At 40.4% G+C, this 13,853-nt stretch overlaps 1 protein-coding gene across 2 annotated transcripts in view; it reads left to right on the top strand.

The window, feature by feature from the left end:
• LOC147222858 (pleckstrin homology domain-containing family G member 1) overlaps window positions 1–13,853 on the top strand; it is a 68,305-nt gene that overhangs the window by 33,969 nt on the left and 20,483 nt on the right. Inside the window, exon 1 of one of the 2 annotated variants that reach the window (XM_086167468.1) lies at window positions 7,665–7,801. The exons of the other annotated variant lie outside the window; for it this stretch is intronic. Coding sequence (XP_086023594.1) covers window positions 7,792–7,801 — 10 coding nt within the window. The 5' untranslated portion in view covers window positions 7,665–7,791. Of the gene's footprint in view, window positions 1–7,664; window positions 7,802–13,853 lie in introns of those variants that run through there. 2 annotated transcript variants of the gene reach the window in all.

Below are 13,853 nucleotides of genomic sequence, written 5' to 3'. Positions count from 1 at the left end.
TCTTTGTGAGGTGCTTTGTGGTTGTAATGGAATCTCAGTGCCTTTATGTGTAAAAACCAAAAGTTGTTCGAGTATTGTAAACTTCATTTCTCCCAGTTAACTTGTTTCATCAAAATGTTTTTGTACCCAAAGCCAGTCCAACCCCGAATTATTGACCTCAAAGTTTCAATTTATCTCAACTTTAATGGCACCTTTACCTGATATAATTAGACAATATGGGCAGACTGCTGTATTAAGAGCAGTACGGGTATACTGGAGTGTTTCTGAACAAGTTAATGCCAATGCTCTGTGAATAATGTTGCTTGTGGGTATAATGCTTCCGTATAAATTTACTTGAGGATACGATCAACATGGAAATTATTCAGATTATTGTTATGTCTTCGGAACATGTTGGTGTTCGTCTTTCAGGGGCGTCATGCGGTCTGGTTGAGAATCAAAGGACGTATCCAGGTTACCATGAAACCAAACAGTTTTATCTAGTTGTTTCATTACCTAATTGTGTGTGTGTGTGCCCGCTGTGTTGTACTGTGCCCTCATTCTGGCAAGCCCTAACTGGAGCAGAGAGCTTATGGGACAGAAAGACTTAATTGGGGACATATTTATTGAGGTTACTGATTGTTGTCAGCATTTGTTTCATAGTAGATAACACTGTGGTTTCTGAATGGTTGTGTTTTTGATCTGACTACACATGCATTATTCTTAGATATCAATGAGCTAAATGAAATAGTTATAAAGTTAAATAATAAAACTTTAGACATAGCAGCATAATGTGGAATGTTTGAATGAGAATCATGCAAGTTTCAGCTGGTTTCTTTCTAAATGTTCGAATATAGCTACAACACAATTGTGTCTGATGGGAGAAAAGTCCCTCTGTCTCCACTCTGCTTGACTTCTTTCCTGGAGCGGGACCCTCGTCCTGCATTTTAATCTAAGGCCAAACACAGCTTCCTCTGCATATCCGCCACATATATTCAACAATAACTCAAAAGCACATGCACAACCGTAAATCCCTGCATACTACCTTCTTGTGAGTCTTGAACTCAACTCAGAACAGTGAGTTAGATAAACAAACCACCTAAAAGAAACATGTGTTCCACTTCCCCCTCAAAATAATTATAACTTTTATTTGATCTCATTTATCACAATTTCGGCATCCATTTATTAGCGAAACAAAGATTTGTACACTCAAACCTCATTGAAGCATCAAGCCAAGACGACTGCACTCCACCTGTACTTCACGAAGTTTCCCTTCACATCTACAAAAAAATTCTTCAGTTTGACATTTTAAGTGATTTTTTTTAAACCATTTCTCACAAGTCTCAGAAAAATTGGAAAAAAAACGCCCCAAATGAGAGAGTGAATGGTTTTCTGTCTGCATATGTGGCCTTACAATTGACTGGCGATCACACCAGGGTGTACTTTGCCTCCGACCCGATGACAGCTGGGATAGGCTCCAGCATCCCCCGCGACCCTGAGTGCAGGATAAGCGGTAGAAGATGGATGGATATATTTCACATGATGATCATGTCCTTGGGATTCTGATTGTATGTTTCTGTTCAGTTATTGAACTAGGGGGTAGTGTGGCGCAGGAAGTAAAGCAGGCGTCTTTGGAACTGAACATTCCTGTTTTGATTCCTGACTCCTAAAGTGTGTCGAAGTGTCGTTGAGCAAGACACTGCTCCCCTGAGGCTTGTAGATGGCCGCCTCCTGCTCATGGTTGATTGTGGTTAGTTGCAAGGAATGAAATGCCCCTTGGGGATTAATAAAGGCTAAATTATTATTATTATTAATAAGTTTCCATATCATGGCTAGCTAACACCTCAAGGGGAAGGGGCTGTAGACAACTCTGCTGCAAATACCTTCTCTATGCATGGTAAGATTATATGGATTATCACATTTTCACTTGTACTAAGCCCCTCAGTTTGTTTTTTTATGTATTTGTTTATGTGTATGCCAACTAACCACATTGCATCTCCTGTCATGAATTTACATCCTTGGTTGTTTGGCCGTCATGATGTCACCCTGCTCTATCATTAGCTGCGGCTGTTGACCTTGTTGTTGCTGGAATTGGCACCCTGAATTATTTTGGGTTGGTGCTATAGTTTAGTCTGCTAAAGCTGAGAAAAGACTTTTATTACTTAGGACAATCGCTTGAGTTCCTCCAGCCAAGTCGGAGGGATTCCTGCTTGTTTTTAATGTGAAAGCAGTATGTCTGAAGGATCTCTGGCAGCAAGATTTGCAAATTCTTGGGCTTGTCCTTGCAGTGTGATCATACTTCTGCGGCCTGGGGAATACTGTCCGGGAATCTGAAAACCCCGTAAATGTGGAAGAGGGAAAAATCAGGATTTCACATTAATCGAAAATATTAAATTGAAAAAGTGATTCAAGTTAAATTCAAAATACTCTGAATTAGCTATTGTCAGCGAAATGTCTGCATAGGAATATCTTGCAGAAAAAAAAGCTCTGCCTTGTCACGTTCCCTTAGGAGACAAAATGACCTTGTCTTTTGAGTAACAACACCATAAAAGCCAAATTAACCCCTTTGAACCTCTTTGACCTGCTTCATCTGTTATACTGCCATCCCATGATCTTTACTATCGCAGTTCAAGTCCTCCACAGAATTAATAATATACTTCACAAGCAAGAATCCTGTGTGCCTATTTCTAATGACAATTTATGTAATCATATATGGCAAATAGATGGTTAAAATAATTCTTGTGAAACTAATATCTCCATTGAGGGACAAACACTAGCAATGAAAACCTGTATTGAGTCCCTCCATAGTATTGTGTGTGTGTGTGTGTGTGTGTGTGTGTGTGTGTGTGTGTGTGTGTGAGTGTGCGAATTTAATGCCTATATATAGTGACTTCAAATTGGTTGGTTGGACTAAAGGACTAAACTGGAGGTAAATGACAACTCAGTCTCATAAAAATAACTAAATATATGTGTGTGTGCAGAAGCTCTACCTGAACATAGAGTGGGGAACTTCATAAGAGTGACCCATCCACCCGCAAATATCCATAAATAGTTACTGCTTTTCTCTAAATTACTGTCACTATATATTTTGTTTACCCATCCAAATGCTCCAAACCACACATACACACATTTGTGACTTAATGCAGGCAAAATCTGGCAAAATTAAGAAGCTGTCAATCTGTAGAGAGATTTTCTGCACACAAACCATCAAATTAACTCTTTCTTTCACATTCCACTTGCAGCTCAGCCAAGCAGAAGATTAAAATTTGAGGATTTTGGATCAAACACTCGTGTGAACCATGACAGTTTAGAGAGACTGTGGTCAATCAAGTTTACAATGCTGTCAGGGAGCAAGCAGGCACCAGTCAAAAGGAATTGACTGGCAGTATGAACGCTGTGCCCTGTTTCAGTGTTTGCCCTGCTTGGGTGTTATGAGGAGTGGTGGGGTTTATTGACAATAAGCATTTTCTTCTCTCGCTCGCTCCCTCATTCCTCTCTCGCTGTCTTTCCACATGGCACTTTGCCTTGGAGATGAATGCCTTGCTGTCGTCATAGAGACTATGACAGTGCTATAGCCCCAATCTTCTTGGCAACCTCACGCAGCCTCAAACCATTAATTCTAACTCTGAGAGCAAAAAGGGAGTTAAGAGCTTTGACCTGTGTGTAGTGCCTCAGTGTCTCATTGGATGGCCTTGTAAAGGAGAGTCTACTGGAAAGTTTTTCTGAGAGGAGAGAGAGCTGAAGGGGGATGGGGACGTGACAACAGAGCAGAGCTGGATTAAAGTTTTGGTGGTGGTGTTGAGTAGGGCAGTGTTCAGACTAACTTTAGCTCTGACTGCGGTGCTTTCCTCTCATTCATATCAATGAAAATGTGCTACCATTAAAGTAGTTCTGCTGTACCAAGACAAACATGCCACACACATCTTATAATGTGCTCTATTTGCAAAGAGTACTCTGCACGGTTGTAAGATCTTTTGTGCCCATAATACTTGGAAATACTTGGAAAATGTATTGATTTTATGTCATGTATCATTTCATTTCAATATCAGTAGCTGAAACACCTCAAAAAATATACCTTTCATTACTCCTCAGACCATGTCAGCTTTTTAACAACCATATCACATATGTTCTTATTCCTGTCCTTCAGGGAATAAAATAATTGTCCTAATAATAAATCTCCTCTCAGTTTATAGACTATTTCCAACACAGATGTCTATTCATGCTGAAATTACAGGGGAAGCAGCAGAAAGAGCTGATCAATGTGAGTAGTAGAAAAACTTAAAGGAATGTAATGATAACTCAGCAGGCTATAGTAAAGATGTCACCCACAGACGCCAATTTAAAAACTATGGCCCTGTAGTTGTCATCATGTGCGCATTATATAAATGCACAATGTACCTTCTTGCCTCATGCAATGAAACTCTCAGTGAAGGTTGGTAATAAAACGGACCACTTCAAACACCACTGAACTCTTACTCATGAGGATAGCTTAAAGAAAGTAAAAACATTTCAGATCAGCAGTTACATATCGCAGAATCCAAGTATCCTCAGAATCAGTTGATTTCGACAATGGCTCATTTCTTTATGGATGTGCCTGTAGGAGTGTGGCTGGAAAATGAATGAGATAGGGCATCCATCCCCAGAGGAGTGCCCTGTTCTCGGGAAAATGAAAAGTAGAGACAAAAGCATTAAAATCATTTTCACCCAGCCTAACTGATCCTACATCCAGCTCATCGCCTTCAGATGAAGTCAGCACTCCGTCAGTAGTTGGTATGGGAGCGGCTTGGAGTTCGTGAGCTTCTCTGCAAACTCAGAGATTCCAAGTCCTTGAATGTGGGGCTGTGACAGTTGCTCTGCCAGTTGCTCTTAGGGATGTACAGCCAGTCAAAATAGGCTGGTGCATAGATTCCTCATCCCCGAAAAGGACCTAAATGCGCCTTGGACCTAAATGTAAAGACAACAACACATAGATCTACATCCAGATAGTAGTTCGTGATTAGATTAGATTAGATTAGATAAGATTCAACTTTATTGTCATTACATACGTAGGGATACAGAGTTACGAAATGCAATTAGCATCTAATCAGAAGTGCAAAAAGCAGAAGTGCATATGTATAGAATTGGCAGTATTTACAGATAAATGCAGTATTAGAGAATAAATGCAGTTTTCTTTTTTTTTTAACAGCTAGTGCAGGTAGAGGGGGATAAGATATGAGCAGAAAATGTACAGCTAGTGTGATGGAGGAGGTGATGGCCTTTTGCAGATCAGCAGTTTGCAAAGAAAAAGCCTAAGATATAAAGTGAGTGGGTAAAAAGCTTTTTGTTGATATTCTGAAAATCCTTGGATGTTAAAACAATATTTGTCACAAGATCATCCCGACAAGCAGTTTTTTCAGTCTGAAGCTTGCTGGTGTAGAATTAACCCTGTGGTTCAGAGTCTAATGAAATGCAGGTTCCATAAAATATAATGAATAAAATAAAATACATAGGCTGCTAAAAGAAGATGTTTTGTTATACTGGATTAATTCAAGAGCCAAAACATGGAGCTAACCTTTGAATTATCAAAACCCTCAACCTTACCACTGCCGCTTTTATCCTTCTTTTAAAGATCTGTGTCTACATGTATTGCAATGTTTATTGAGGTTGTTACATCCTGAGAATGAGGAATTATACTGCTTCTTTGGTAGATATCTTTGCAGGGAGTAGAGCAGAGTTCATCGGAGCACACAGGGAGCATCAGATAAGGCTGACTACCGCTGTAGGAGTCTATCACCAGCAAGTCATGCTTGGCTGAATCAAAGTGATTAGACAGTCCCTGAATGTATTTGCAAAGCTAGAGGTGTGTTGTGTCTGTGTGAAGTGAGTGGCAGGCCGGGGGAAGGGGCAGGTGCCGAGTGTTTGGATTTCGAGTAGAGGTTTAGGGGCTTCCTGGGTCAATGGACCCTTAGACCATTAGAGTGAGGGGTCGTGCATCTTCGTATCTGGTTTATATCTGTGTGTATGTTGAACTGGCCGTGGGGAGTCTCTCTTGTATTTGAGAAGAAGGAGGTGGTGTTAGTGAGACCACATGCTGCTGGGACCAGTCCCTGTCTTTGAAGAGGGATGACAAATAGTCAATACATTTGCTTCAGTGTGTGACACTTAGAGTTAATTGTCTCACGCGTGTCTCCCTGGCAGGACACATGTCTTCTCTAAAACTATTATTCCATTCTGAAATTACACCCCTTGGTGAATTCATTTTATAGCAGGGTGCTAGAACACCTACTGTAAGTATGGCAAGACAAATGAGACAAATTGTCAGTCAAATACTGAAAAACAGGATTGTTTATGCTAGCTTATTCAACAGACGTCTGTTTCTCATAAGGAGCTGACTGTCACACAAAGCCCTTAAATTGATGAAGTGAGATGGGAAACACTAACTCAACCTAAAGTGTAACCAAAATATGCTCATATAATCATGTGCAAATGTGGTGTATTTTTATCTGATCCCATGTGTACTAATTTTTCATTGTTGCATTCCAAACTTCTTCACACAAGGCCTTTTAATAAAATCATTCACAATGTTCTGAACAAAGCCAAGTTGCATGCAAGGTTACACAAGTAATCATTTTAAGTGTGAGCTCCTACATCCAGTTCTCACAATGAGATCATGGGTTAGCAGCTGTATGTGGATCCCTCTGTGATGGGAAGACTAGATAATGAGTGAGTCTTTATTTTAGGCCAACTCTTCCTTAAAGGCTAATATATTTACCTTGAGTCATGGTCGCAAGGGTATGGGGTAGGAAACAGCTGACCCAAAAGTTGTTATCAATCCTTGGTGTGAGTCAATGAAAGTTAATTGATTTGACTCAATCAGTTGTACCCAAGTTATTTGTATTTACGTTGCCCAATGTGGATTATAACAACTTTTACCAAACTGTAGAACTCACCCTGTCTGAGAGGTAAGATGGTATTTTTCCGGTTTATTTTCTCAGTTCTTCATTCTCACTTCTCCGATTCATATGTGCAATGCATTGTTTCACTGTATCCAAGGTCAGCTGGGTAGCTTGATCAGCTAAAGACCCCACCAAACACCTGCTCTCTATGTAGTTTGTGATCTGTGGAGCTGTGCAGCAGTTCAGCTGTCTGCTTAGCACTGAGGTGACACATTCACACAAAAGGTGTCCCCAGACCTTCAATCCCTGGAGACCAAGTTGAAAGGTAATCTTAAAAAAAGGAGTTAATGGTAAAATATGAGCAAAGCACAGAGAAGTAGAAGAAAGACCAGAGGAGGCACTTAATGTGCATCTCCCACCTTCTTGTAATTTGTTGGTGGGGAGAAGGAGGAGGAGTCAGGGGGAGGGGAATACCCAGCAGGGAAGGAGCAGAAGAGAGCAGAGGCCATTCACTCTGATACAAACACACAAATGAACACTTTAAAACACACATGCACACTTTGGATGTGTTGCCACAGGAGCGAGAGAGCAAGAGAAGCGTTCAGAAACAGACGCAGACAGAGGGGGCAGAAATTGTGAGAGAAACGCATCAAGACACACACAGAGGAGTGTGTGTGCTCAGGACAGCCTTTATAGTGTGTGCTGCTGTGTATATTTTGGAGGAGTGGACTGCGCATTTGCTCCCAGGAGAAGGGAATCAAAATGAGACTGGAAGAATGTGGGAAGTTTAAAGGAATCGCCACAAGCTTTGCTTGGAATACTTGTTGGAATACCCTGGATATGTGACCTGCTCTGGAAACCATTTCCCTCAAAAGTCCATCTCACTTTTTAAAAACAGCCTATTTTTCTCCCCTCTCTGTTAAAGAAGAGCCAAGCCACAATGCCAACTGGTAAGCAGTAGCTTTCTTTAATCTTCCTCACAGATATTCAGTGATATGGAAAATGATATACAGATAAACAAGATATTCAAGAGATTAAATGTTTTCTGTGATATGCTGGGAACGGATTCTGCTGTAATTGGGGTTGCCTCATCATCAAAGAGGCTTTAAAATTTTCAATATAGCGTGTGTTCTTCACAAAGTCTTGCCTTTTACGAACTCTGGTCTCTTACAAACTCTGGTATCACGAACATGTGAATGGATGTTGCTATAGTGGCAAGTGGTCAAACATCAGACGGAGTTGTAAAACAAGTATGATACAAGCCTCTCATGGTTTGACTGTTTGTCTTCTTGGCTGTTTTATGTGTTTGTGTGTGTGTGTGTTTCAGTGTGTGTGTGATTTTTTTTTCCATCTCAACTGAGAGTTGGGTTTTCAGTGTCTTAACAACATTCAATTTATCAGAGAGGTTGTATGAACAGTGTCCTCCAGTTGTTTTCTCACCCTGGGAATTGAATGGAGCAATGTTTGCTTTCTCGCAGACATTGCCAGTTAATGCCTAATGATGCCTTGGCGTTGAGGCACACAGCCTTTACTCCTCTTCAAGTCCTACTCCTAAACTTTCTTCTAAATTTCAAATCCACATCTTTTGACAGCTCATTCGGAATATTGAAAAATTCCAAAACTTAATTGCGTTTTTATGTATGTAGCAAATATGATATCTAACCCCTGTAGATAAATCTAATCCAGAACACATTTGTGTGAAAAGTCGAATAATTGAAGTTTGTCTTGCCATGTGCTTTCAAAACTTCTTTTCACCACCACATGACAATCTTCTCTTGCCGGGTGCACCTTTGACTGAGTGTTGAGATGCCATTCTGCAGCCTGTGACCCAAATTAGAGCCTTGAGGCTAGCAGTTGGGGGTGGCTACAAATGGGGATATTGGAGTGCAAAGGAGGGGGAATAATTACTGTTTAGAGCAAACCCTTTGGTTCTGAGGTGGCAGAGACAATGGACCCCTCCGCTCTCCCTCTCCCACCCTGCTAGTCTAGTCCAAGGACATCTGCCCCCATCCGGAGCACTAAAGGGCATGGAACTACAGCTCCACATAGGCTGGAGGGATGGGTGGAGGGAGAGGGATAAAAGGTGGGGGCAAATCCCTTTGGAATAATGTATCCACTTTACAAAGAAAATTAATCTTTTTCCAGCCTGCATCTCACAGCTCACCATCCACCCTGTGAGGTGCGTGTATAGAAATTGCTGGATACTTTGCAGCAACTGAAGGTGGGTCCAGCAGTGACATTCTTCTCTGGGCTGAAACCCAATCAGGTCAGCGAATGAGGCTAGTATGTCACATTCGGAGGGAGGGAAAGGGTGTATGCGTCAAGGGTCGCATGGGTGTCCCAAGGGTGGGTGTGTATCTGTGTCTGAAAATAGGGGGTGTAAGTTTTGCGGGTGGACATTTTCCCACTGAGACTAAACACCAGTGCTGTCAACTTCCAGCTCTAAAACTATGCTACGCATTCCACTCTGATGTCAGTGTCAATAACAAGCAAGAATAAGAGTGGCCTTTAACTCACATGACCTAAAGATAAGAGTGCGTCAATCTGCGTTAATACATGTTGTGAACATTTGCTTGTGGGCATATATGAATCATTCTGATGTTTTTACTTTTTTCAGGAGTAAAAAACATTTGTTCCTAATAAGCAGCTGTGGATGAGTACTTTACCTTTACCTTTGTTTTGTGAGGCAATGGAAAACCACAGTATTCTGCTAAGTCACTTGTCATGTTTGGACATCAATCTCCACCGGTCTTGACGTGTGGTGTAATTCTTCCCTGAGATTGCAAGAGCAGTCTTTTACGCATAATACATTGAATAATGAAATTCAGTGTTCTCCTCTGACCCTTCAGAACATCAGTGTTCTAATGTGTAGCCCAGTTGGCTTGGCTCCTTTGTTAGCCTGGTGATAAGTTGCTCAGTGAAGCCCCGCCTCCTGACTGCAATCCCATCCTTCCCCTCTCCCACCTCTGCCCTCTCTCTTCGTCGGCCTCTGCTCCTCTGCAGTTGTTCAGTTGCGGTGTGAAATCCCGAGTGACACTTTAAGGTCCTTAGTGTCAGTTGTAATCAAGCCTGTGTCTCTATCACAAACGGTAACCGACCCCATGTAGAAGTGGCAGAGGCTGTGTTTCTGTAACTAAACTAACAAAATCTGACTAGCAATACTTTAAATTCTTAAAGTGTAGAGTGCTGCTGGGGTTGCAAACAAAAATTAGGATGTCAATGAATGATGAAGTGAACTTTTAAAGCTTGGAAAAAAAAACAAAAGGCTTGAGTAAAATAGATGTCATGAGTGGGGAAAGAAAATGATAAAAAGTCAGGGAGTAGGTGGTGTTTGACCTTTTGACCTCTCCCCTCATCTTTTCTTCCTACTTTCATTTTTCTGGGACTTTTTCTCATTTCTCACCCTAGTTGATGTCTGCGCCATTTCTCCCCTTCATATTTTCTTTGTCCGCTGAAGAGTTATATATAACCTGTTCACAGGGAATAAGTTCTCATCTCATCTTGTTGCAGAACCGGAAAGTAGACAAAGATTTGGTTATTTGGTTCAAAGATCCCTGAAATCTCTGCTTTGCGAAAAAGACAGACTGATGACTTTACCAGACAGTATTCACATCATGAAAATCGAGGCTAAAAACAAGACTAGTGGACTGAGTTAAGACGAAGACGGGGGTGGCTGCGATGAGGACTACGTACAGTCCAGCGGTCCTACCCTTTGTGACAAATTTAGGATAAAATATGTAATAATCAAACCAATAGGCATACCTCATATTGAACTGAGAGATGCATGTTGCCATTTAGAAAGAACAGCCATCATACTTAAGTAGTGGGCTGAAATCCCCATTCCTAGATTGCCATCTTCAGCTCTCTCCCACATTCACACTCTTGGAATGCCTGTGGAAGGGAGTGACAGAGGTTACAGCCTTTAATAGTATTTGAAATTGAAAGGAATCGCCAGACACCGTGATGGTGTTGGGGGAAAGAATCTCAGAAAACACACATAATTTAGTTTTATCTCTTTAAACTCCAGGTGGCTCTTTCAAATCAAGCTAAGACCGATTGCAATAGAGCAGATTCTTACACAACACAAAGACGTGCTGTATTCACTGCAACAACATGGTTTTAGTTTATTGTTGTTTTTTTTCTATGCTATTCAATTACATTAAATCTTATTCCTCTTTTAAATTGTGAATCTATACGTAGAATTTTGGCTACATCTGCTTCACAATGAATGCCATTTAAATTTAGTGGGGATGTCCTGTTTATTCATGCCAATCAAAAGCAGCATTTAGTTAAATGGGATTATTATGAACACATGTACTCTAAATATGAACCGTGTGGGTGTGTATTCACATACGCAGGCCAGTCCATGCATATTTATACATAGTAAAGTATATGCTTGGAGCGGTATGGTCTGAGCCGATAGGAATGTTCTATGGAACTAATAAGCACCCTGATATTTTGGTGTCCTGGAGAAAAAATTATGTCTCTGTTCCTCTCCTCAGTTGTCTTTGTTTTTATGATAAAAGACTCACAAAGTTGAACCACAGCTTGAGTAGATAGTATATTTTTTTGTCATACAGAAGGGTAACAAATTACCAGGTTTCCCTTGTATAGTTGGATGCTATGAGAATGATGATAGCACACAGTACCTACGTTTAGACAAGTCTGTATATAAGCTATTAGCAGTGTGATTGGACCAATCCATGTGGGGATTTTCCAAAGGTTTATTGTAATAAGTAAAAAAATCTCCTTCATGAATTTTTTCCTTGAATTTGATACCCTTTGCTCATATGTTGCCCTTACCAGCTTTTCACTCACCATCACTACTGTTAAAAAACTATGACCAAGGATATCACCCAACTTACAAATGTCATGTTTTTAAATCTGGAACGGACTTTAGAGCATGGACTATTTCTTTCAGTTCTTTCATATAAATGTATCACTTAATAATGCTGTTAAGATTTATATGAGATCCTTGCGTCCTCATTAAATTCCATTCAGAGTTTTTGGGTTGTTGTAGCCACTTATGAGTCTCATCGTGGCCTTAATTGTTTGAGGGGGGGCTCACAGCTGTTTGCTTACCTGTACAGAATAAAGATCTTGTCAGGTGACCATAAACAACTATTAAAACGGACATTGTAAGTGTAACATGAGTCAATAAACCTGACTCGACTGATAGTGAGGCTTTACTGAGTTGGACCACATCCAAGCAGCAGTTATCTCATCTCAGTTATTTCATGTAGTCGCACACATGTTCGGGTACTGACTAAACACACAGCACTAATGTATTCTGAATTGTTGACCCTTGAATGAAAGCTTTTTAAGGCCCCTGTGATGTCATTGGCTCTGCACCAATGTGTTTGTGTGTGTGTGTGTGTGTGTGTGTGTTATAAAGCAGCTGTGTAAACACATTCTGTGGTCTCATTGTACATTAATGACGACTTGATGAAACTGCAGTCCAACACCTGGTATACTGTATAGATCAACCATTATTCCAGACAGAAAAAATAAATATATGGCTTTATGATATTGACGGTTACATTGGTTGACTCCCTATAAAATAAGTAGGAAAAGTAACAGCTATAAATACTAGTTAGACATATATAATGGCAACTTAATGTGAATTACCTACAAAAGACTTTTGTGCGTACAATTTAGAAAGAAATTCAAACTTTGACATCCACATTTTTGCTTTTTAAAGCAATCCTCAGTTTAGTTGACTTCTCTCTGGCATTATACTGCCATCATTATCCCACAAAATGCCAAAATCTGAAAAGGTCATAGTTGTGATCATTCATCGTTTAATTCATATTACTCCTGAAATATATGTCTTCATAATGCAAGGAAAATTAAGTATTTTAAAAACATGACCCCATAGCACAACCAGTGGCCAAAAATAATTACAGGACACCATTAAATAATCTTTAGACTGTTAAATTTAGTGGGTCTTCCCCTCCTCTTGTTCTTTGGGATGTCTGGATTCCAGGCTTATTACTTCTCCTGCTCTTGCTGTGTTGCTTCTTGACAGACCTTAATGTAAAACATGTTAAACTTGGCTGAGTAAAAGCCCAGGCACTTTGTCTTTTTCATGTTAAATGAAAGACAGGGGTTGAAGTCACATTGCACAAGCACTATGTGATTTACAATCATTTGGCAGAAAATCACAGCCCTTGCACACAATTTTTACCCTCGTATGCATGAACAACCACACCCACAAATACACAGGCAAGAGCAACAGCCCTAACCTGAATGCTTAGCACTGTAATTAGAGATCACCTTCATGGATCAAGTTGAACAGAATCTGGAAAGGATGTAACACAAGCCGTATTGTAGGTGAGCTGGTCTGCAAGTTCTGTGAGGAGTCTATGCATGTGTGTCTCTCTATATGAGCCAATTCACCCAGGAAACATGGGCGGGTCCCAAGCATGAAGCTGGTAGGTGGTGAGGAGGGGTTGGGCAAACACAGGATGGAGCAATCTCTCTTGATGTTTGGGTTTCACTGCAGACTGAATCACATGGTTTCAATGGATTTGCCTGGGTTGTGATTGTATGTGTGTGTGTGTTTGTGTGAGTGTGTCTGCCTTTGCTTTCTGCACGTGTGCACAGTCTGCCGGCACATATCTATCCGAAGTACTTGATATAAGGGTCACTTAAGCTTACTAACTTGGTCTTATCTTCGAAGTTATACGGTAAACCTTAATGCATTTGGTGTGAAACTCACACACCATAATGCACGTAACTCAGTGGATGATAAGGGAGGATATATCTAAGATTTGTTTCAAGGTAAAGAATATGATTGTTTACCTATTAATATCTTGATGTGAATTGGTCTTTGTGCTAAATTAACTCAAAAGCACAGTGTTGCAAATAACAAAACTAGGTGTGTTTATGCATGTGTGTCTGTGTGCATGCAATTGTTAAATTAATGGGTCATGTTTGGGAAAGCAAACATTCAAATTGACGCACGTACACAAGCACTCGAGCATTATGATTCAATTTCAA

Source organism: Fistularia commersonii, chromosome 20 (genome assembly GCF_037954325.1).
Source record: "Fistularia commersonii isolate RoL2024-O1a breed Wild chromosome 20, RoL_Fcom_v1.0, whole genome shotgun sequence".
NCBI lineage: Eukaryota > Metazoa > Chordata > Actinopteri > Syngnathiformes > Fistulariidae > Fistularia > Fistularia commersonii.
The sequence above is the reverse complement of the archived record's forward strand: the minus strand, read 5'-3'. Positions and strand labels throughout refer to the sequence as shown.